Source organism: Tetrao urogallus, assembly GCF_951394365.1.
Source record: "Tetrao urogallus genome assembly, chromosome: 3".
In the NCBI taxonomy this organism is placed as follows: domain Eukaryota; kingdom Metazoa; phylum Chordata; class Aves; order Galliformes; family Phasianidae; genus Tetrao; species Tetrao urogallus.
The window spans coordinates 758,516-783,690 of NC_136815.1; the positions used below are offsets into that span (position 1 = coordinate 758,516).

General features: G+C 53.1%; 1 protein-coding gene and 6 pseudogenes across 7 annotated transcripts; all 7 read left to right on the plus strand.

Annotated features, from left to right (window-relative positions):
• The first annotated feature begins 1,982 nt into the window (after positions 1-1,982).
• LOC306945256 (feather keratin 1-like) lies at positions 1,983-2,632 on the plus strand (annotated as a pseudogene). The gene is made up of 2 exons: positions 1,983-2,106; positions 2,310-2,632. The product of its transcript is annotated as a feather keratin 1-like (transcript).
• Positions 2,633-6,232: 3,600 nt separating this feature from the next.
• On the plus strand, positions 6,233-6,882 carry LOC306945120 (feather keratin 1-like; annotated as a pseudogene). Its single transcript has 2 exons — positions 6,233-6,356; positions 6,560-6,882. The product of its transcript is annotated as a feather keratin 1-like (transcript).
• A 3,594-nt stretch (positions 6,883-10,476) lies between these two features.
• On the plus strand, positions 10,477-11,121 carry LOC306945269 (feather keratin 1-like; the record flags this gene model as incomplete). Its single annotated transcript, XM_079533984.1, has 2 exons — positions 10,477-10,573; positions 10,745-11,121. Exons 1-2 carry the CDS (start codon positions 10,486-10,488, stop codon positions 11,119-11,121), a joined length of 465 nt encoding a protein of 154 aa, XP_079390110.1. The 5' UTR covers positions 10,477-10,485.
• A 2,615-nt stretch (positions 11,122-13,736) lies between these two features.
• Positions 13,737-14,039, plus strand: LOC306944632 (feather keratin 1 pseudogene; annotated as a pseudogene). Its single transcript has one exon. The product of its transcript is annotated as a feather keratin 1 pseudogene (transcript).
• A 2,753-nt stretch (positions 14,040-16,792) lies between these two features.
• LOC306945009 (feather keratin 1-like) lies at positions 16,793-17,444 on the plus strand (annotated as a pseudogene). The gene is made up of 2 exons: positions 16,793-16,911; positions 17,122-17,444. The product of its transcript is annotated as a feather keratin 1-like (transcript).
• Positions 17,445-20,547: 3,103 nt separating this feature from the next.
• On the plus strand, positions 20,548-20,850 carry LOC306945008 (feather keratin 1 pseudogene; annotated as a pseudogene). Its single transcript has one exon. The product of its transcript is annotated as a feather keratin 1 pseudogene (transcript).
• Positions 20,851-24,284: 3,434 nt separating this feature from the next.
• On the plus strand, positions 24,285-24,914 carry LOC306944984 (feather keratin 1-like; annotated as a pseudogene). The gene is made up of 2 exons: positions 24,285-24,399; positions 24,598-24,914. The product of its transcript is annotated as a feather keratin 1-like (transcript).
• Positions 24,915-25,175: the final 261 nt, after the last annotated feature.

Consider the following 25,175-nt stretch of genomic DNA (forward strand, 5'->3'; position numbering starts at 1 on the left):
ATTGCCCAACGTGTCTTGAAATCCAGCAGCCATGGTGCATCTGCACTGCCTTAGGGAGCCTGTTCCATGCCCACTGCCCTCTGGTGCAGAACCACAGTTGAAAAAAGACTTTGAGTTGGACTTGTGAGGCAACAGTTCACTCAACGCTTACTGTCTTTGCCTATCTCTGTGCCACACGCTTTCCCCAGAGCCATATGCAGAAAAACTAGGAAAATCTTGGCAGAAATCCTTAGAAATTACGCCTATTAGGATCCATTGCGGAATGACATGGGTATTCATTTCAGAAAGGGAAGAGCCATCTTCTCCGACCTGGGACACCCAGAATGCCCAGACCAGGCTTCCACGGCTGTTTGCAATTGGCACCTCCTCTAACAACAAAGGCACAAACCATATTGCACAAGTGCCAAGCCATGACCTCGCTGACTCCTTTTCTGTGCTTTGGACACAGAATCTTCCGCATCCTCTGACAACAACGTGCCAAATCCCTCCTCTGCCCTCCAGTACTCTCACTTGGAACGTGCCACCACTGCCAAATGGACGCGTCCTCAGGTATGCAAAAAGGCAGATTGCTGGAAGAGCAACTCATAACAGATGAAACGCAACACTACGCGATGCAAGAGTAGTACGCAGCATGGAGAGGAGATCCTTAACAGTCCACTGGTAAGCAGGAGGAACTTACCTCCAACTACACATGCTGCCCTCCATCACAAGGCTCTGGGACCAGGCCTTCCACCAGCTGCTTTCCGTCCACCTCGGAAGCTCTCCACTTGTCTAACCAACACTGCCTCAGCTTCTGCATGAGCGTGGCATGGGACACAGCCTCAAATCATACCATTATACAAATGTGGAACGGTGAAGGTTGGAAGGGCTGACGGCCTCCCAACAGGGCCCCATCCAACCTGGCCTTGAATGAAAAACCAGGGATGAACAACGCACAAGTTGACTGGGCAGCCTGTGACAGGGCCTCACCAGCACCCGAGTCAAGAAGTTCTGCCTTACATCTAAACCAAATTTCTTCTCAATCCTTCAAAACCTCCTATTGCAAGCAGACTGTGTAAAAAGATGATTCCCCTCCCACCTGAAAGCTCCCTTCAAGTACTGGAAGGCCACCGTCAGATCTCCCTGGAACCAACTCTTCTCCAGGCTGAACAAGCCCAACTCCATCAGCCTTTCTTCACAGTAAACGCGCTCCACTCCTTTGATCTTCTCTGAGGACCTCCACTCAACCCACTGCACACAGCTTCCTCAGCATTCCGGCCTGACACCCGGAAAGCAGGCCTCACACACCTAGGCACATCCCGTACAACAGCCTCCCTTTCTACTTTGCTCCATCTTCTCCAGAAGAGGCCATGAAGGGGCTCATGGCTGCTTCATCCATTCACACACTCACCAATAAACGACCCCAGCATCTCAACTCCACACATTGAACTCCTCTGCCTAAATGTATTAAAACCATCATGGATGGCCAGACGCTGAAACAGCACAGAAAAGCCTGCCTCCTTGCTCCAAAACACAATTTTCAAAACAAAAATGGAATCAAGGTGTTGACACAGCACACCCAATGTAGAAGACAACCACTAAGCTCAAGGAAAGCAAATTCAGAAGAAGGCAGGCAGGGAGTGCTGTACAGTACAATTAGCAGCGTCTCAAGCCAAACGCACCTGGGAATCACAGAACGGCCCTCTAAGGAGGCCAGGAATGGGGTCCGCGCCTCATAAAGTGGCCACAAACACGACTGCATGAGTAGCACACGACGGCATCACTAACGAGACCACATCACTCCTCCAAAGCTTTGCACAATCCCTCCAACATCTTCCAAGAGATGCGCCTTCCTCGTCACTCCCGTCACACTCAAAAGTGCCGACAGGGTCAAAGGATCAAATCCACAACACGAGGAAATGAAAAGGAAGTGTTGTGGGAAGGCAAACACACCCCACCTCATGACTGGCCAGGCTCTGGCACGCAAGAGCTGCTCACTGCACAATGCTGCCATGCGCAGAGGCTCTCTCCAAGCCCTCAGGCACTCACACAGCAGCATAAAAGCCGGCCCTGGGCCTTGCTCCCTCACACCACTCTCCTGACACCTTCTCCTCTCAGCTCTTCCAGGTGAGCCTGAATCCCTTGCTGCCTTTCTTTGGCCTCCCCACCTGGCCAAACTCTCCATACCTTGCTCTGACCCCAAAATCTGCAGCCCTTCCACCTCCTCTCTGTCATGCTCCCCACAACCCCTAATCAGACGTCAAGAACCCAACGGCATTGCTTCCCTCACCCCTCAACACCCTCCGCTCACACAACACCCTCTCTTCCAGAGACGCTCCACCCCACAGCCATGTCCTGCTACAACCTCTGCCGCCCCTGCAGTGGGGGACCCACCCCGCTGGCTAACAGCTGCAACGAGCCCTGTGTCAGGCAGTGCCAGGACTCCCAAGTCGTTATCCAGCCCTCCACCGTCGTGGTCACCCTGCCGGGACCCATCCTCAGCTCCTTCCCCCAGAGCACCGCCGTCGGATCCTCCGCATCAGCTGCCGTGGGCAGCGCCCTCAACGCCCAGGGAGTGTCCATCTCCTCCGGCGCCTTCGGCTTCGGAGGCCTGGGCTGCTTCAACGGCGCGAGAGCCCGCTACCCCTGCTAAGGGCCTGCGCCCACACCCTGACACCAAACACCTGCACCCTGCAACGTGCCTCACGCACTGACCAGGCACCTCTGGGTCACTGATGCCAAATGGGCTCACCAGCTATGGCTCTTCTTTTCACCGCACGAAACAGGGAAGCATGGAACAACATCAGACCAGGCTGCCTGGAAACATGGCCGCTTAAACATTCCTCTGTCCTTGCACATGAAATTGTGCTCTTTCCACTTGGCGATCTCCAAGTGGATCCTTCCTTTCAGTGTGTTTTCCTCAATAAAGTTCTCTTGCACGTCAGCCTCAGATTCCTCCTCTTCATTGTGGTTTGCACAATGCCCTTTCCACTTCACCCACTACAAAGACATGGCTCTAGAAACCATCAGGTCTGCTACAAAAGGGCCCCAACACCTCCTCTTGCAACCGTGTCTCCAACAAGAGCTTTGCTGCCTAGCACATGCCCTTCAGCACATAATACATTATCTACTCCTACACTAATAAAGTCTAGGCCACATTGACGCTCTTCTGCCCATGCTCTCTCCTACAACACCCCTGGGTCAGCACACACTTGATTCCTTTTCCACCTGGGCAAGATTCACTCATATTTACAACAAACATGGTCACAGAATCTTTTCTTTTTGTGCTATCGTCTTGATTTCTTACAGTGCAACAGCCCCGCTCAAGCACAGTCAGCAATAGCAGGCTGTCCACAATCATGTCCAGTCCCCGCACCCAGGCGTTTGGTGAAGACACTGAATGTCATTCTGTTCACTTCCCTTTCATTCACTTCCCCGTCTTGGCCTGGACAACTCTGAACTCACCACATCAGGTCTCTGTCACTCCTCTCACACCAACAGATCCCTGCCTTCAGACACTTCTAAGAACATCTCAGCATCTACTTACCTGAGCAGTTTGCTGACAGTTTGCCTGTAAAGCATGTCATGGGAGGAAGCCTCAAAGCCATTCCTAAAGGCAAGGGCATCAAATGTCACTTCACCCCCTCATGCACATAACTAATCACTTCAGTGCCGAAAATCTGAGGTGGGCGTGTGCAACTTTGTTCTCTACTTCCAACAACTTCTGTTGCTGAGCCATTCTGTGCATGGCTGTACTTTCTGGGAGGATTTCCACCACCTCCTTCCCCGGGACTAATGTCAGGCCGACCAGGATGAAGTTCCATCCGTCTTCATTCTTCACTACTTTAAGATGGGAACAGCAAGAGTCTCTTACAGTTTACAGAAACCGCTTCTCATTACACTGATCCTTCTAACGTAATTGATGTCAGCATGGTCAACACAGCAGACCCTCACCACTCATGGGTGCAACTCTACAGGTTCATTCAACTCATGCAAAACCTTCCTGATCTCCACAAATCCAAGAATTACACACGCCCAAAAACAACACAAAGAGCTCTTACTCTCTTCACTACGGACAGCCTGACACACTCCCTTACCATTTGGGATGCAAATACCCCCACAAACAACTCAGGTCTGCAGCCCATGAGACACTGCGTCCTCAGAGTTCACCGAGGAATTACTGAAACCCTCATTCTGAACAACAAACATATGAGTCCAACTCATGCCTCCACAACGTGCTCCTTCAAAATTAAACGGTGGATCTGAAGGCATTGCCCAACGTGTCTTGAAATCCAGCAGCCATGGTGCATCTGCACTGCCTTAGGGAGCCTGTTCCATGCCCACTGCCCTCTGGTGCAGAACCACAGTTGAAAAAAGACTTTGAGTTGGACTTGTGAGGCAACAGTTCACTCAACGCTTACTGTCTTTGCCTATCTCTGTGCCACACGCTTTCCCCAGAGCCATATGCAGAAAAACTCGGAAAATCATGGCAGAAATCCTTAGAAATTATGCCTATTAGGATCCATTGCGGAATGACATGGGTATTCATTTCAGAAAGGGAAGAGCCATCTTCTCCGACCTGGGACACCCAGAATGCCCAGACCAGGCTTCCACGGCTGTTTGCAATTGGCACCTCCTCTAACAACAAAGGCACAAACCATATTGCACAAGTGCCAAGCCATGACCTCGCTGACTCCTTTTCTGTGCTTTGGACACAGAATCTTCCGCATCCTCTGACACCAACGTGCCAAATCCCTCCTCTGCCCTCCAGTACTCTCACTTGGAACGTGCCACCACTGCCAAATGGACGCGTCCTCAGGTATGCAAAAAGGCAGATTGCTGGAAGAGCAACTCATAACTGATGACACGCAACACTACGCGATGCAAGAGTAGTACGCAGCATGGAGAGGAGATCCTTAACAGTCCACTGGTAAGCAGGAGGAACTTACCTCCAACTACACATGCTGCCCTCCATCACAAGGCTCTGGGACCAGGCCTTCCACCAGCTGCTTTCCGTCCACCTCGGAAGCTCTCCACTTGTCTAACCAACACTGCCTCAGCTTCTGCATGAGCGTGGCATGGGACACAGCCTCAAATCATACCATTATACAAATGTGGAACGGTGAAGGTTGGAAGGGCTGACGGCCTCCCAACAGGGCCCCATCCAACCTGGCCTTGAATGAAAAACCAGGGATGAACAACGCACAAGTTGACTGGGCAGCCTGTGACAGGGCCTCACCAGCACCCGAGTCAAGAAGTTCTGCCTTACATCTAAACCAAATTTCTTCTCAATCCTTCAAAACCTCCTATTGCAAGCAGACTGTGTAAAAAGATGATTCCCCTCCCACCTGAAAGCTCCCTTCAAGTACTGGAAGGCCACCGTCAGATCTCCCTGGAACCAACTCTTCTCCAGGCTGAACAAGCCCAACTCCATCAGCCTTTCTTCACAGTAAACGCGCTCCACTCCTTTGATCTTCTCTGAGGACCTCCACTCAACCCACTGCACACAGCTTCCTCAGCATTCCGGCCTGACACCCGGAAAGCAGGCCTCACACACCTAGGCACATCCCGTACAACAGCCTCCCTTTCTACTTTGCTCCATCTTCTCCAGAAGAGGCCATGAAGGGGCTCATGGCTGCTTCATCCATTCACACACTCACCAATAAACGACCCCAGCATCTCAACTCCACACATTGAACTCCTCTGTCTAAATGTATTAAAACCATCATGGATGGCCAGACGCTGAAACAGCACAGAAAAGCCTGCCTCCTTGCTCCAAAACACAATTTTCAAAACAAAAATGGAATCAAGGTGTTGACACAGCACACCCAATGTAGAAGACAACCACTAAGCTCAAGGAAAGCAAATTCAGAAGAAGGCAGGCAGGGAGTGCTGTACAGTACAATTAGCAGCGTCTCAAGCCAAACGCACCTGGGAATCACAGAACGGCCCTCTAAGGAGGCCAGGAATGGGGTCCGCGCCTCATAAAGTGGCCACAAACACGACTGCATGAGTAGCACACGACGGCATCACTAACGAGACTCACATCACTCCTCCAAAGCTTTGCACAATCCCTCCAACATCTTCCAAGAGATGCGCCTTCCTCGTCACTCCCGTCACACTCAAAAGTGCCGACAGGGTCAAAGGATCAAATCCACAACACGAGGAAATGAAAAGGAAGTGTTGTGGGAAGGCAAACACACCCCACCTCATGACTGGCCAGGCTCTGGCACGCAAGAGCTGCTCACTGCACAATGCTGCCATGCGCAGAGGCTCTCTCCAAGCCCTCAGGCACTCACACAGCAGCATAAAAGCCGGCCCTGGGCCTTGCTCCCTCACACCACTCTCCTGACACCTTCTCCTCTCAGCTCTTCCAGGTGAGCCTGAATCCCTTGCTGCCTTTCTTTGGCCTCCCCACCAGGCCTAACTCTCCATACCTTGCTCTGACCCCAAAATCTGCAGCCCTTCCACCTCCTCTCTGTCATGCTCCCCACAACCCCAAATCAGACGTCAAGAACCCAACGGCATTGCTTCCCTCACCCCTCAACACCCTCCGCTCACACAACACCCTCTCTTCCAGAGACGCTCCACCCCACAGCCATGTCCTGCTACAACCTCTGCCGCCCCTGCAGCGGGGGACCCACCCCGCTGGCTAACAGCTGCAACGAGCCCTGTGTCAGGCAGTGCCAGGACTCCCAAGTCGTCATCCAGCCCTCCACCGTCGTGGTCACCCTGCCGGGACCCATCCTCAGCTCCTTCCCCCAGAGCACCGCCGTCGGATCCTCCGCATCAGCTGCCGTGGGCAGCGCCCTCAACGCCCAGGGAGTGTCCATCTCCTCCGGCGGCTTCGGCTTCGGAGGCCTGGGCTGCTTCAACGGCGCGAGAGCCCGCTACCCCTGCTAAGGGCCTGCGCCCACACCCTGACACCAAACACCTGCACCCTGCAACGCGCCTCACGCACTGACCAGGCACCTCTGGGACACTGATGCCAAATGGGCTCACCAGCTATGGCTCTTCTTTTCACCGCACGAAACAGGGAAGCATGGAACAACATCAGACCAGGCTGCCTGGAAACATGGCCGCTTAAACATTCCTCTGTCCTTGCACATGAAATTGTGCTCTTTCCACTTGGCGATCTCCAAGTGGATCCTTCCTTTCAGTGTGTTTTCCTCAATAAAGTTCTCTTGCACGTCAGCCTCAGATTCCTCCTCTTCATTGTGGTTTGCACAATGCCCTTTCCACTTCACCCACTACAAAGACATGGCTCTAGAAACCATCAGGTCTGCTACAAAAGGGCCCCAACACCTCCTCTTGCAACCGTGTCTCCAACAAGAGCTTTGCTGCCTAGCACATGCCCTTCAGCACATAATACATTATCTACTCCTACACTAATAAAGTCTAGGCCACATTGACGCTCTTCTGCCCATGCTCTCTCCTACAACACCCCTGGGTCAGCACACACTTGATTCCTTTTCCACCTGGGCAAGATTCACTCATATTTACAACAAACATGGTCACAGAATCTTTTCTTTTTGTGCTATCGTCTTGATTTCTTACAGTGCAACAGCCCCGCTCAAGCACAGTCAGCAATAGCAGGCTGTCCACAATCATGTCCAGTCCCCGCACCCAGGCGTTTGGTGAAGACACTGAACGTCATTCTGTTCACTTCCCTTTCATTCACTTCCCCGTCTTGGCCTGGACAACTCTGAACTCACCACATCAGGTCTCTGTCACTCCTCTCACACCAACAGATCCCTGCCTTCAGACACTTCTAAGAACATCTCAGCATCTACTTACCTGAGCAGTTTGCTGACAGTTTGCCTGTAAAGCATGTCATGGGAGGAAGCCTCAAAGCCATTCCTAAAGGCAAGGGCATCAAATGTCACTTCACCCCCTCATGCACATAACTAATCACTTCAGTGCCGAAAATCTGAGGTGGGCGTGTGCAACTTTGTTCTCTACTTCCAATAACTTCTGTTGCTGAACCATTCTGAGCATGGCTGTACTTTCTGGGAGGATTTCCACCACCTCCTTCCCCGGGACTAATGTCAGGCCGACCAGGATGAAGTTCCATCCGTCTTCATTCTTCACTACTTTAAGATGGGAACAGCAAGAGTCTCTTACAGTTTACAGAAACCGCTTCTCATTACACTGATCCTTCTAACGTAATTGATGTCAGCATGGTCAACACAGCAGACCCTCACCACTCATGGGTGCAACTCTACAGGTTCATTCAACTCATGCAAAACCTTCCTGATCTCCACAAATCCAAGAATTACACACGCCCAAAAACAACACAAAGAGCTCTTACTCTCTTCACTACGGACAGCCTGACACACTCCCTTACCATTTGGGATGCAAATACCCCCACAAACAACTCAGGTCTGCAGCCCACGAGACACTGCGTCCTCAGAGTTCACCGAGGAATTACTGAAACCCTCATTCTGAACAACAAACATATGAGTCCAACTCATGCCTCCACAACGTGCTCCTTCAAAATTAAACGGTGGATCTGAAGGCATTGCCCAACGTGTCTTGAAATCCAGCAGCCATGGTGCATCTGCACTGCCTTAGGGAGCCTGTTCCATGCCCACTGCCCTCTGGTGCAGAACCACAGTTGAAAAAAGACTTTGAGTTGGACTTGTGAGGCAACAGTTCACTCAACGCTTACTGTCTTTGCCTATCTCTGTGCCACACGCTTTCCCCAGAGCCATATGCAGAAAAACTAGGAAAATCTTGGCAGAAATCCTTAGAAATTACGCCTATTAGGATCCATTGCGGAATGACATGGGTATTCATTTCAGAAAGGGAAGAGCCATCTTCTCCGACCTGGGACACCCAGAATGCCCAGACCAGGCTTCCACGGCTGTTTGCAATTGGCACCTCCTCTAACAACAAAGGCACAAACCATATTGCACAAGAGCCAAGCCATGACCTCGCTGACTCCTTTTCTGTGCTTTGGACACAGAATCTTCCGCATCCTCTGACAACAACGTGCCAAATCCCTCCTCTGCCCTCCAGTACTCTCACTTGGAACGTGCCACCACTGCCAAATGGACGCGTCCTCAGGTATGCAAAAAGGCAGATTGCTGGAAGAGCAACTCATAACTGATGACACGCAACACTACGCGATGCAAGAGTAGTACGCAGCATGGAGAGGAGATCCTTAACAGTCCACTGGTAAGCAGGAGGAACTTACCTCCAACTGCACTTGCTGCCCTCCATCACAAAGCTCTATGACCAGGCCTTCCACCAGCTGCTTTCCGTCCACATCGGAAGCTCTCCACTTGTCTAACCAACACTGCCTCAGCTTCTGCATGAGCGTGGCATGGGACACAGCCTCAAATCATACCATTATACAAATGTGGAATGGTGAAGGTTGGAAGGGCTGACGGCCTCCCAACAGGGCCCCATCCAACCTGGCCTTGAATGAAAAACTAGGGATGAACAACGCACAAGTTGACTGGGCAGCCTGTGACAGGGCCTCACCAGCACCCGAGTCAAGAAGTTCTGCCTTACATCTAAACCAAATTTCTTCTCAATCCTTCAAAACCTCCTATTGCAAGCAGACTGTGTAAAAAGATGATTCCCCTCCCACCTGAAAGCTCCCTTCAAGTACTGGAAGGCCACCGTCAGATCTCCCTGGAACCAACTCTTCTCCAGGCTGAACAAGCCCAACTCCATCAGCCTTTCTTCACAGTAAACGCGCTCCACTACTTTGATCTTCTCTGAGGACCTCCACTCAACCCACTGCACACAGCTTCCTCAGCATTCCGGCCTCACACCCGGAAAGCAGGCCTCACACACCTAGGCACATCCCATTCAACAGCCCCTCTCTCTACTTTGCTCCATCTTCTCCAGAAGAGGTCATGAAGGGGCTCATGGCTGCTTCATCCATTCACACACCCACCAATAAACGACCCCAACATCTCAACTCCACACATTGAACTCCTCTGCCTAAAAATATTAAAGCCATCATGGATGGCCCGATGCTGAAACAGCACAGAAAAGCCTGCCTCCTTGCTCCAAAACACAAATTTCAAAGCAAAAATGGAATCAAGGTGTTGACACAGCACAATCAATACAGAAGACAACGACTAAGCTCAAGGAAAGCAAATTCAGTAGAAGGCAGGCAGGGAGTGCAGTGCAGTGCAACCAGCAGCGTCTCAAGCCAAACGCACACGGGAATCACAGAACAGCCCTCTAAGGAGGCCTGCCTTCAGCACCTCACAAAGTGGCCACAAACACGACTGCATGAGTAGCACACAATGGCATCACTAACGAGACCACATCACTCCTCCAAAGCTTTGCACAAGCCTTCCAACATCTTCCAAGACATGCGCCTTCCTCGTCACTCCCGTCACACTCAAAAGTGCCGACAGGGTCAAAGGATCACATCCACAACACGAGGAAATGAAAAGGAAGTGTTGTGGGAAGGCAAACACACCCCACCTCATGACTGGCCAGGCTCTGGCACGCAAGAGCTGCTCACTGCACAATGCTGCCATGCGCAGAGGCTCTCTCCAAGCCCTCAGGCACTCACACAGCAGCATAAAAGCCGGCCCTGGGCCTCCCTCCCTCACACCACTCTCCTGACACCTTCTCTTCTGAGCTCTTCCAGGTGAGCCTGCAACCCCATTCCCTTCAATCCCTGCCCCACCTGGCCAAGTTCTCCACAACTCCTCTGCCCCCAGATCTTGCATAATCCCAATGCCACACTCCCTGCACCTGAACCCACTTCTCCCTTCTCCCTTGGTCACCGCAGCACAGCTCCTTACACCCACAAAACCCCCCTCACACCCAACACCCTCTCTTGCAGAGACCCTCCACCCCACAGCCATGTCCTGCTACAACCTCTGCCGCCCCTGCAGTGGGGGACCCACCCCGCTGGCTAACAGCTGCAACGAGCCCTGTGTCAGGCAGTGCCAGGACTCCCAAGTCGTCATCCAGCCCTCCACCGTCGTGGTCACCCTGCCGGGACCCATCCTCAGCTCCTTCCCCCAGAGCACCGCCGTCGGATCCTCCGCATCAGCAGCTGTGGGCAGCGCCCTCGACGCCCAGGGAGTGTCCATCTCCTCCGGCGGCTTCGGCTTCGGAGGCCTGGGCTGCTTCAACGGCGCGAGAGCCCGCTACCCCTGCTAAGGGCCTGCGCCCACACCCTGACACCAAACACCTGCACCCTGCAAGGCACCTCATGCACTGAGCTCACGTCTCTGTGTCACTCATGGCACAAGGCCACACCAGCCATGGATCTTCTTCTCATGGCACAAAACAAGCAAGCAGAGAACACCCTCGGAACATGCCGTCTGCAAACATGAGTGCACTTACTTCCTCCTGTCTCTGCACCTTACATCGTGACCTTTCCACTTGGCGATCACCAAGTGTATCCTTCCTTTCAGTGTGTTTTCCTCAATAAAGTTCTCATGCATGCCAGCAGCACATTTCTCCTCTTCATTCCTTTGCTTAATGCTCTTTCCGTTTCACCCATTACAAAGACATGGCTCTAGACATGATCGTGTTGGGTCCCAGAGGCCCCACGACCTCCTCTTGCAACCACGTCACCTTGTCAACAAGAGCACTGGTGGCTAGCAGATGGCATTCTGCTCATCACCTATTATCTTCTGCAAAGAAAGGGAAATAGTCCAATTGCACTGCTCAAGTGCAGTCAGGAATAGCAGGCTGTCCACAGTCAGCTCCACTCCCATCACCCGGGCTTTTCATGACGATACTGAACAGCACTGGCCTCACTTCCCAGTCTTGGCCAAAACAGCTACGAACTCACAACATCACGACTCTGTTTTACTCACCTCAGACCTCCGGACCCTTGTGGTCAGCCACTTTACAGACCAACTCAGCATCCATTTCCCTGTACAGATCGCACACACTTTGCCCATCAGCACATCCAGGGAGAAAACCTCAAAGCCTTCGCTAAAGGCAAAGGCACTGCACGCCCTTATGCGCAAAGCTGCTCACTTCAAAGTAGAAAAACGCAGGTAGGTTTGCCCTTTCGTGCTCTCTATTCCCACCACTTCTTAGCCAGTCGGAGGGAATCCCATGACAGCTATCCACATTGAGCACTCCCCATCATGTTCTTCTTCCTCTGGCATATGGCAACACAGTCCGGGATTTCCTCTTCACTTCCCCAGCGGCACAGGACACTTCCACAGATATCTATTTTGCCACTCTTCCTTCTTCCTTCTCCTTCAAGACAGCAGGGCTATGAGCTCTGGCCCGCACATCACAAGCCCCTCCCAGGCACTCTGACCTCTCCAAGACAAATGACGGCGCCCTTGCAAGGACATCTCATGGCTCCCTCAGCATTCATGGGTAGAACCAGGCCGACCTCACAGCCTTGAGCACGTCCACCCTACTTCTCTTCATCTCCCTTAGCAACAAGCGCTATTCACCTCAGCAGCAAGCCACAGAGCACTCACCTCAGCTGAACGGGGGCATGAGATATGATTTAGGGGCCTGTGGTAGCAGTGGTGGTGGGAGGACGGTTGGACTAGATGACCTTGTCGGTCCTTTCCAACCTCGCGATTCTATCATTCTATCATTCTACGGCCTGCAACCTTCAGCCATGTGCTTGACCACATGGCCAGGAGTGGCTCACGGCTGCATCTCCACGTAGCATGCATGCTTCCAATTTCCCTGTGCAATCTCCAAATCCTCACGGCAACCATCAAAGGCCATGCAGAGAAACGGCCTCAGCCAACTGACATTCGACTCCACAGGGATCCCACAGCGCCTGCTTCAGCCTTCATCACCAGCACCCTCCCGTTCTGCTCAGGGCTTGCTACCTCTCAACCACGCCTGAGACAACTGTGTCCTGACCTCACAAACCCCCTCCTCTGCCTAAATAAGCCACAATCCCCACACAGAGCCCTGCGCTGAAACTACACCAAAGACGCAGGAAACCAGTTCCCAAATCAAACCTTGACAGATTAGAGGAACCCAGATGTCTGCAAAGCACACCCAATGGGAAAGAGAAGGGCAAAGCACATGGAAAGGGACAGGTAGCGAAAGCAAGCAGGGAGCAAATGCCACACAAGGGTCTCATGCCGGACGCACTTGCAAAGCCCAGAGCAGCCTGCGAGGATGCCACGAAATGGGATCCTCACCACACAAGGCACCACACAAACCACCCTACATCAGTGCTACGCAGTGACCTCACTCCTAAGACCACAACTCTTCCATGCCTTAGATGCATCTCCCAACCACCATCATGAGACACACCTTCCAAGTAAATGCAACAAAATAGTCATTTTCCCTTAAAAACTGCCGACAAGGTCAAAGGATCAAATCCACAACAAAAGGTAATGAAAAGAGAGAGCTGTGGAAGGCAAACACACCCCACCTCATGACCTGCTAGCCTCTGACACGCAAGAGCTGCTCACTGCACAATGCTGCCATGCGCAGAGGCTCTCTCCAAGCCCTCAGGCACTCACACAGCAGCATATAAGCCGGCCCTGGGACTCGCTCCCTCACACCACTCTTCCTGGCACCTTCTCCTCTGCAAACCTCCAGGTAAGCCTGCACCCTGCTGCCCTCCTTCACCCAGCGCAACTGGCCCAGCTCTCCACAACACCTCTGCCCCCAACCCCTGCAACCTTCCTGCATCCCCACAGCCACACTGCCCACAGCTCCACATCACGACACCCAACTCCCTGGGAACCCAACGCCATTGCTTCCTTCAACCCTCAAAAAACCGCACTCACCCAACGCCCTCTCTTGCAGAGACCCTCCACTCCACAGCCATGTCCTGCTACGACCTCTGCCGCCCCTGCAGTGGGGGACCCACCCCGCTGGCTAACAGCTGCAACGAGCCCTGTGTCAGGCAGTGCCAGGACTCCCAAGTCGTCATCCAGCCCTCCACCGTCGTGGTCACCCTGCCGGGACCCATCCTCAGCTCCTTCCCCCAGAACACCACCGTCGGATCCTCCGCATCAGCTGCCGTGGGCAGCGCCCTCGACGCCCAGGGAGTGTCCATCTCCTCCGGCGGCTTCGGCTTCGGAGGCCTGGGCTGCTTCAACGGCGCGAGAGCCCGCTACCCCTGCTAAGGGCCTGCGCCCACACCCTGACACCAAACACCTGCTCCCTGCAACGCGCCTCACGCACTGACCAGGCACCTCTGGGTCACTGACAGCACATGGCATCAGCAGCTCTTCAACCATGGCTCTTCATTCGTCATAACAAAGAAGCAAGCAGGGAACGGGACCTGACAACACTGCTTACAAGGAGGGCCTCTGAAAAATTTAATATCTTGAATGTACTTCTCTAAATCCTTTTCTTTCTCTACACTGATGCTGATGGTTATGCTACATGCACTTAAAGCCATGGCTTTCAGTCTTCGTGCTCCTTCCTTTCATGTATTTCCTCAATAAAGTTCTCTTGCACACCAGCCTCAGAATTCTCTCCATCCTTTCTTCAGCAAATGCTCTTCACACCTCTCCCATTCCAAAGACACGGCTCTAGAGGCCATTCGGATGGGACCAAGGGGGCCCCATGACCTCCCCTGCCACAAATGGTACCAGCAAGAACAGTTGGGGCAGCGACTGGGCTTCCAGCACATCACGCAACATCCATGCTTGCCCACACAAACTCTTGGGCACACCAACGCCCTTCTGCCCATGTCCTCTGAAACAACCTCTCCCTGGCAGCACACCCCAGCAGGAGGCTCCTATAATGACCAAAAAAACATAGACACAGAATCCTTTACCTGTTAAAGAATTTGTAGTGACCACGCCGTCCTACTGTCCCGCTCAAGCACACTCAGGTACAGCTGTCAGACAGGGAACACTGCCCATACTTTCAGTACCTCAAAGGACAGGGACTACACCAATTATTCTGCTGGATAACCGGTTCTACCGCTTGCCCCCCTCACACTGCAAAAAGCTTCCTTTCTCTAACAAGCAAGGTTCAAATTCAGTGCTGTCCACTGTCCTTTCTTCTGGCAGCAGACGGTCATGCAAAAGGGCTGGCTCTCTTCTCATCCTTCCCTAACATCTGGGATTTATACGCAAGGATAAGATCTACCAAGAGTATCCTTGTGTCCCGACTCAAAACTGCCTGCTGTCTCAGCTTCTCCACATCGTAAGGAAGTTCCAGGCCCATCAGCCCTGCACTGGAGCTGCTCCACCATATCCATGTCTGTCTTCCACCTCGGAACGTAAACTTGAATCACCTGCACTGAGCAGAAAAAAAACAGTGCATCCTCCAGCGTGCTAGCGATGCTCTTCCCAATGGCCTTCTGGAGAACGATGAACTCATTTGTCACACGGCTGTGTTGTTGCCCTACCATCACCTTGCTCGCCAACAGCAAAACCCAGGTCCTCCTCAGCAAAGCTGGCTGCCACCCTCTCATTTCCATTGCTCCCTGTTACTGCTTCCCCTCTGCAGGACTTCACTGTCCCCTCCTGCTGCCTCTGGATGTCCCCCTGTGACACACAACCCAGCCTCTCCACATCCTTCACAAACGAGGACTATTCACCTGGGCCATCGGCTGCTCCTTCCCGTCTTCTACCATTTGCAAACTCACTGGGATCTCTACCATCGCCCAGCTTTTTAATACAGGCGCTGAACACTGCTGGCCTTACTACTGAGCCTTGACACATTCGGGGCACTTCACCACACTGCTGCATTCAGCCACTTTCAAGCCCACCCCTGCGTCCTCTTTGACAGTTTCTCTGGGATCGCGTCATGGGAGGAAGCCTCAATGCCTTTACTAAAGGCAAGGCAATCAACTGTCACGGCCCCCCGTCATCCACCAGGCACATCACTTCAGTGTACAGGAAACTGAGGTGGCTTTGTACATCCACTGCTTTCTGCAAGGATTGCCTTCACTTCCTCCCCACTGACTAACATCAGGTCAACCAGCCTGAAGTTTCTCTCAGCTTCCTTCTTCATTTCTTGAACGCAGGAGGGAGATGAGTCTCTCCCATTCTTCAGGAATCACTTTGATTCACCAGGACCTTACAGGGTCAACTGAAAAGGGCCTTACAAAGACATCAGGCACGTCCCTCAGCATCTGTGCGAGAAACTTGTCAGGTCCTGTAGACTTTTGCACACCCAGGGGCACAAGTTCTTCATTTGACCCAGCAACCGGCAGCACGCATCTTTCCCACATCCCACCGGGCAGCACAAAGGGAACTCCAGATGGCACTGTGTCAGACCAAAGCCCAGGCTTCCATCTGGATGATCCCCGATAAGGGTGGCATAGAGAGAGGACACTGGGACCTTTCTGGGACTAAGGCAGTACTCCCAACTCCAAAAGCCCTGTCAGCTCTGACACAGCCCCACACGGACAGCATCCTGCTCTGGTTGTCCACCCCAGGCGCACAGCAGGCAGCCTCCTTTCTGCAGCTGCACCTCTGTACGCACCAGGGCCAGCAGACACCTGAGCAGGCAGCGCTCCCAGGGGGAGAGGGAGACGGGCTGAAGACTGCTTTGTCACGTCGGACAAAGGCAAGGAAGGAGGGAATGCAATTCCAGTGGCAATAAAGCCCAAGAGGCACTGAGGCATGGAGCAGCTTAACAAGGATGCCAGGACATGGCGTACACACCTCACAACACAGCCACAAACCACCACCACAAGTGCCACACGATGACCTCACTCCTGATACCCACCCACCACTCACACTTTCAGCACGTATGGACTCAAATACCTGTCCCACGTGAACACTGCCAACAGGGTCAAAGGAATACAACCACAAGAGTAGGAAATGAAAAGGCAGCATTTTCGGAAGACAAAAACGCATCGTGTCATCACTGGTCAAGCATTGGCACGCAAAAGCTGTCCGCTGCACGCAATGCTGCCATGCGCAGAGGCTCTCTCCAAGCCCTCAGGCACTCACACAGCAGCATAAAAGCCGGCCCTGGGACTCGCTCCCTCACACCACTCTTCCTGGCACCTTCTCCTCTGCAAACCTCCAGGTAAGCCTGCACCCTGCTGCCCTCCTTCACCCAGCGCAACTGGCCCAGCTCTCCACAACACCTCTGACCCCAACCCCTGCAACCTTCCTGCATCCCCACAACCACACTGCCCACAGCTCCACATCACGACACCCAACTCCCTGGGAACCCAACGCCATTGCTTCCTTCAACCCTCAAAAAACCGCACTCACCCAACGCCCTCTCTTGCAGAGACCCTTCACCCCACAGCCATGTCCTGCTACGACCTCTGCCGCCCCTGCAGTGGGGGACCCACCCCGCTGGCTAACAGCTGCAACGAGCCCTGTGTCAGGCAGTGCCAGGACTCCCAAGTTGTCATCCAGCCCTCCACCGTCGTGGTCACCCTGCCGGGACCCATCCTCAGCTCCTTCCCCCAGAACACCACCGTCGGATCCTCCGCATCAGCTGCCGTGGGCAGCGCCCTCGACGCCCAGGGAGTGTCCATCTCCTCCGGCGCCTTCGGCTTCGGAGGCCTGGGCTGCTTCAACGGCGCGAGAGCCCGCTACCCCTGCTAAGGGCCTGCGCCCACACCCTGACACCAAACACCTGCACCCTGCAACGCGCCTCACGCACTGACCAGGCACCTCTGGGTCACTGACAGCACATGGCATCAGCAGCTCTTCAACCATGGCTCTTCATTCGTCATAACAAAGAAGCAAGCAGGGAAGGGGACCTGACAACACTGCTTACAAGGAGGGCCTCTGAAAAATTTAATATCTTGAATGTACTTCTCTAAATCCTTTTCTTTCTCTACACTGATGCTGATGGTTATGCTACATGCACTTAAAGCCATGGCTTTCAGTCTTCGTGCTGCTTCCTTTCATGTATTTCCTCAATAAAGTTCTCTTGCACACCAGCCTCAGAATTCTCTCCATCCTTTCTTCAGCAAATGCTCTTCACACCTCTCCCATTCCAAAGACACGGCTCTAGAGGCCATTCGGATGGGACCAAGGGGGCCCCATGACCTCCCCTGCCACAAATGGTACCAGCAAGAACAGTTGGGGCAGCGACTGGGCTTCCAGCACATCACGCAACATCCATGCTTGCCCACACAAACTCTTGGGCACACCAACGCCCTTCTGCCCATGTCCTCTGAAACAACCTCTCCCTGGCAGCACACCCCAGCAGGAGGCTCCTATAATGACCAAAAAAACATAGACACAGAATCCTTTACCTGTTAAAGAATTTGTAGTGACCACGCCGTCCTACTGTCCCGCTCAAGCACACTCAGGTACAGCTGTCAGACAGGGAACACTGCCCATACTTTCAGTACCTCAAAGGACAGGGACTACACCAATTATTCTGCTGGATAACCGGTTCTACCGCTTGCCCCCCTCACACTGCAAAAAGCTTCCTTTCTCTAACAAGCAAGGTTCAAATTCAGTGCTGTCCACTGTCCTTTCTTCTGGCAGCAGACGGTCATGCAAAAGGGCTGGCTCTCTTCTCATCCTTCCCTAACATCTGGGATTTATACGCAAGGATAAGATCTACCAAGAGTATCCTTGTGTCCCGACTCAAAACTGCCTGCTGTCTCAGCTTCTCCACATCGTAAGGAAGTTCCAGGCCCATCAGCCCTGCACTGGAGCTGCTCCACCATATCCATGTCTGTCTTCCACCTCGGAACGTAAACTTGAATCACCTGCACTGAGCAGAAAAAAAACAGTGCATCCTCCAGCGTGCTAGCGATGCTCTTCCCAATGGCCTTCTGGAGAACGATGAACTCATTTGTCACACGGCTGTGTTGTTGCCCTACCATCACCTTGCTCGCCAACAGCAAAACCCAGGTCCTCCTCAGCAAAGCTGGCTGCCACCCTCTCATTTCCATTGCTCCCTGTTACTGCTTCCCCTCTGCAGGACTTCACTGTCCCCTCCTGCTGCCTCTGGATGTCCCCCTGTGACACACAACCCAGCCTCTCCACATCCTTCACAAACGAGGACTATTCACCTGGGCCATCGGCTGCTCCTTCCCGTCTTCTACCATTTGCAAACTCACTGGGATCTCTACCATCGCCCAGCTTTTTAATACAGGCGCTGAACACTGCTGGCCTTACTACTGAGCCTTGACACATTCGGGGCACTTCACCACACTGCTGCATTCAGCCACTTTCAAGCCCACCCCTGCGTCCTCTTTGACAGTTTCTCTGGGATCGCGTCATGGGAGGAAGCCTCAATGCCTTTACTAAAGGCAAGGCAATCAACTGTCACGGCCCCCCGTCATCCACCAGGCACATCACTTCAGTGTACAGGAAACTGAGGTGGCTTTGTACATCCACTGCTTTCTGCAAGGATTGCCTTCACTTCCTCCCCACTGACTAACATCAGGTCAACCAGCCTGAAGTTTCTCTCAGCTTCCTTCTTCATTTCTTGAACGCAGGAGGGAGATGAGTCTCTCCCATTCTTCAGGAATCACTTCGATTCACCAGGACCTTACAGGGTCAACTGAAAAGGGCCTTACAAAGACATCAGGCACGTCCCTCAGCATCTGTGCGAGAAACTTGTCAGGTCCTGTAGACTTTTGCACACCCAGGGGCACAAGTTCTTCATTTGACCCAGCAACCGGCAGCACGCATCTTTCCCACATCCCACCGGGCAGCACAAAGGGAACTCCAGATGGCACTGTGTCAGACCAAAGCCCAGGCTTCCATCTGGATGATCCCTGATAAGGGTGGCATAGAGAGAGGACACTGAGACCTTTCTGGGACTAAGGCAATACTCCCAACTCCAAAAGCCCTGTCAGCTCTGACACAGCCCCACACGGACAGCATCCTGCTCTGGTTGTCCACCCCAGGCGCACAGCAGGCAGCCTCCTTTCTGCAGCTGCACCTCTGTACGCACCAGGGCCAGCAGACACCTGAGCAGGCAGCGCTCCCAGGGGGAGAGGGAGACGGGCTGAAGACTGCTTTGTCACGTCGGACAAAGGCAAGGAAGGAGGGAATGCAATTCCAGTGGCAATAAAGCCCAAGAGGCACTGAGGCATGGAGCAGCTTAACAAAGATGCCAGGACATGGCGTACACACCTCACAACACAGCCACAAACCACCACCACAAGTGCCACACGATGACCTCACTCCTGATACCCACCCACCACTCACACTTTCAGCACGTATGGACTCAAATACCAGTCCCACGTGAACACTGCCAACAGGGTCAAAGGAATACAACCACAAGAGTAGGAAATGAAAAGGCAGCATTTTCGGAAGACAAAAACGCATCGTGTCATCACTGGTCAAGCATTGGCACGCAAAAGCTGTTCGCTGCACGCAATGCTGCCATGCGCAGAGGCTCTCGCCAAGCCCTCAGGCACTCACACAGCAGCATAAAAGCCGGCCCTGGGCCTTGTTCCCTCATACCACTCTCCTGACACCTTCTCCTCTCAGCTCGTCCAGGTGAGCCTGAATCCCTTGCTGCCTTTCTTTGGCCCCCACACCTGGTCAAACTCTCCATACCTTGCTCTGACCCCAAACTCTGCTGCACTTCCACCTCCTCTCTGTCATGCTCCCCACAACCCCTAATCAGGCCTCCCTGCTGCCTGAGAACCCAACGGCTTTGCTTCCCTCACCCCTCAAAACCCTGCACTCACCCAACGTCCTCTCTTGCAGAGACCCTCCACCCACAGCCATGTCCTGCTACAACCTCTGCCGCCCCTGCAGTGGGGGACCCACCCCGCTGGCTAACAGCTGCAACGAGCCCTGTGTCAGGCAGTGCCAGGACTCCCAAGTCGTCATCCAGCCTCCTGCTGTGCTGGTCACCCTGCCAGGACCCATCCTCAGCTCCTTCCCCCAGAGCACCGCCGTCGGATCCTCCGCATCAGCTGCCGTGGGCAGCGCCCTCGACGCCCAAGGAGTGTCCATCTCCTCCGGCGGCTTCGGCTTCGGAGGCCTGGGCTGCTTCAACGGCGCGAGAGCCCGCTACCCCTGCTAAGGGCCTGCGCCCACACCCTGACACCAAACACCTGCACCCTGCAACGCGCCTCACGCACTGACCAGGCACCTCTGGGTCACTGATGCCAAATGGGCTCACCAGCTATGGCTCTTCTTTTCACCGCACGAAACAGGGAAGCATGGAACAACATCAGACCAGGCTGCCTGGAAACATGGCCGCTTAAACTTTCCTCTGTCCTTGCACTTCAAATTGTGCTCTTTCCACTTGGCGATCACCAAGTACATCCTACCTTTTAGTGTCTTTCCCTCAATAAAGTTCTCTTGCACGTCAGCCTCAGATTCCTCCTCTTCATTGTGGTTTGCACAATGCCCTTTCCACTTCACCCACTACAAAGACATGGCTCTAGAAACCATCAGGTCTGCTACAAAAGGGCCCCAACACCTCCTCTTGCAACCGTGTCTCCAACAAGAGCTTTGCTGCCTAGCACATGCCCTTCAGCACATAATACATTATCTACTCCTACACTAATACAGTCTTGGCCACATTGACGCTCTTCTGCCCATGCTCTCTCCTACAACACCCCTGGGTCAGCACACACTTGATTCCTTTTCCACCTGGGCAAGATTCACTCATATTTACAACAAACATGGTCACAGAATCTTTTCTTTTTGTGCTATCGTCTTGATTTCTTACAGTGCAACAGCCCCGCTCAAGCACAGTCAGCAATAGCAGGCTGTCCACAATCACGTCCAGTCCCCGCACTCAGGCGTTTGGTGAAGACACTGAATGTCATTCTGTTCACTTCCCTTTCATTCACTTCCCGGTCTTGGCCTGGACAACTCTGAACTCACCACATCAGGTCTCTGTCACTCCTCTCACACCAACAGATCCCTGCCTTCAGACACTTCTAAGAACATCTCAGCATCTACTTACCTGAGCAGTTTGCTGACAGTTTGCCTGTAAAGCATGTCATGGGAGGAAGCCTCAAAGCCATTCCTTAAGACAAAGGGCATCAAATGTCACTTCACCCCCTCATGCACGTAACCAATCACTTCAGTGCCGAAAATCTGAGGTGGGCGTGTGCAGCTTTGTTCTCTACTTCCAACAACTTCTGAGCCATTCTGAGCATGGCTATACTTTCTGGGAGGATTTCCACCACCTCCTTCCCCGGGACTAATGTCAGGCCGACCAGGATGAAGTTCCATCCGTCTTCATTCTTCACTACTTTAAGATGGGAACAGCAAGAGTCTCTTACAGTTTACAGAAACCGCTTCTCATTACACTGATCCTTCTAACGTAATTGATGTCAGCATGGTCAACACAGCAGACCCTCACCACTCATGGGTGCAACTCTACAGGTTCATTCAACTCATGCAAAACCTTCCTGATCTCCACAAATCCAAGAATTACACACGCCCAAAAACAACACAAAGAGCTCTTACTCTCTTCACTACGGACAGCCTGACACACTCCCTTACCATTTGGGATGCAAATACCCCCACAAACAACTCAGGTCTGCAGCCCACGAGACACTGCGTCCTCAGAGTTCACCGAGGAATTACTGAAACCCTCATTCTGAACAACAAACATATGAGTCCAACTCATGCCTCCACAACGTGCTCCTTCAAAATTAAACGGTGGATCTGAAGGCATTGACCAACGTGTCTTGAAATCCAGCAGTCATGGTGCATCTGCACTGCCTTAGGGAGCCTGTTCCATGCCCACTGCTCTCTGGTGCAGAACCACAGTTGAAAAAAGACTTTGAGTTGGACTTGTGAGGCAACAGTTCACTCAACGCTTACTGTCTTTGCCTATCTCTGTGCCACACGCTTTCCCCAGAGCCATATGCAGAAAAACTAGGAAAATCTTGGCAGAAATCCTTAGAAATTACGCCTATTAGGATCCATTGCGGAATGACATGGGTATTCATTTCAGAAAGGGAAGAGCCATCTTCTCCGATCTGGGACACCCAGAATGCCCAGACCAGGCTTCCACGGCTGTTTGCAATTGGTACCTCCTCTAACAACAAAGGCACAAACCATATTGCACAAGAGCCAAGCCATGACCTCGCTGACTCCTTTTCTGTGCTTTGGACACAGAATCTTCCGCATCCTCTGACAACAACGTGCCAAATCCCTCCTCTGCCCTCCGGTACTCTCACTTGGAACGTGCCACCACTGCCAAATGGACGCATCCTCAGGTAGGCAAAAAGGCAGATTGTTGGAAGAGCAACTCATAACAGATGACACGCAACACTACGCGATGCAAGAGTAGTACGCAGCATGGAGAGGAGATCCTTAACAGTCCACTGGTAAGCAGGAGGAACTTACCTCCAACTACACTTGCTGCCCTCCATCACAAGGCTCTGGGACCAGGCCTTCCACCAGCTGCTTTCCATCCACCTCGGAAGCTCTCCACTTGTCTAACCCACACTGCCTCAGCTTCTGCATGAGCGTGGCATGGGACACAGCCTCAAATCATACCATTATACAAATGCGAAACGGTGAAGGTTGGATGGGATCTTAACCACCATCCCTTCTGTGGGCCGACGGCCTCCCAACAGGGCCCCATCCAACCTGGCCTTGAATGCCCCCAGGGATGCACAACGCACAAGTTGAAGGGGTAGCCTGTGCTAGGGCCTCACCAGCACCCGAGTCAAGAAGTTCTTCCTTACATCTAAACCAAATTTCTTCTCAATCCTTAAAAAAAAATCCTTTTGCAAGCAGACCGTGTAAAAAGATGATTCCTCCCCCAGCCTGTAAGCTCCCTTCAAGTACTGGAAGGCCACCGTCAGATCTCCCTGGAACCAACTCCTCTCCAGGCTGAACAAGCCCAACTCCATCAGCCTTTCTTCACAGTAAACGCGCTCCACTCCTTTGATCTTCTCTGAGGACCTCCACTCAACCCACTGCACACAGCTTCCTCAAAAAATATTAAAGCCATCATGGATGGCCCGATGCTGAAACAGCACAGAAATGCCTGCCTCCTTGCTCCAAAACACAATTTTCAAAACAAAAATGGAATCAAGGTGTTGACACAGCACAATCAATACAGAAGACAACGACTAAGCTCAAGGAAAGCAAATTCAGTAGAAGGCAGGCAGGGAGTGCAGTGCAGTGCAACCAGCAGCGTCTCAAGCCAAACGCACACGGGAATCACAGAACAGCCCTCTAAGGAGGCCTGCCTTCAGCATCTCACAAAGTGGCCACAAACACGGCTGCATGAGTAGCACACAATGGCATCACTAACGAGACCACATCACTCCTCCAAAGCTTTGCACAAGCCTTCCAACATCTTCCAAGAGATGCGCCTTCCTCGTCACTCCCGTCACACTCAAAAGTGCCGACAGGGTCAAAGGATCAAATCCACAACACGAGGAAATGAAAAGGAAGTGTTGTGGGAAGGCAAACACACCCCACCTCATGACTGGCCAGGCTCTGGCACGCAAGAGCTGCTCACTGCACAGTGCTGCTATGCGCAGAGGCTCTCTCCAAGCCCTCAGGCACTCACACAGCAGCATAAAAGCCGGCCCTGGGCCTCCCTCCCTCACACCACTCTCCTGACACCTTCTCTTCTGTGCTCTTCCAGGTGAGCCTGCAACCCCATTCCCTTCAATCCCTGCCCCACCTGGCCAAGTTCTCCACAACTCCTCTGCCCCCAGATCTTGCACCACCCCACTGCCAAACTCCCTGCACCTGAACCCACTCATCCCTTCTCCCTTGGTCACCGCAGCACAGCTCCTTACACCCACAAAACCCCCCTCACACCCAACACCCTCTCTTGCAGAGACCCTCCACTCCACAGCCATGTCCTGCTACGACCTCTGCCGCCCCTGCGGACCCACCCCGCTGGCTAACAGCTGCAACGAGCCCTGTGTCAGGCAGTGCCAGGACTCCCAAGTCGTCATCCAGCCCTCCACCGTCGTGGTCACCCTGCCGGGACCCATCCTCAGCTCCTTCCCCCAGAACACCACCGTCGGATCCTCCGCATCAGCTGCCGTGGGCAGCGCCCTCGACGCCCAGGGAGTGTCCATCTCCTCTGGCGGCTTCGGCTTCGGAGGCCTGGGCTGCTTCAACGGCGCGAGAGCCCGCTACCCCTGCTAAGGGCCTGCGCCCACACCCTGACACCAAACACCTGCACCCTGCAACGCGCCTCACGCACTGACCAGGCACCTCTGGGTCACTGACAGCACATGGCATCAGCAGCTCTTCAACCATGGCTCTTCATTCGTCATAACAAAGAAGCAAGCAGGGAACGGGACCTGACAACACTGCTTACAAGGAGGGCCTCTGAAAAATTTAATATCTTGAATGTACTTCTCTAAATCCTTTTCTTTCTCTACACTGATGCTGATGGTTATGCTA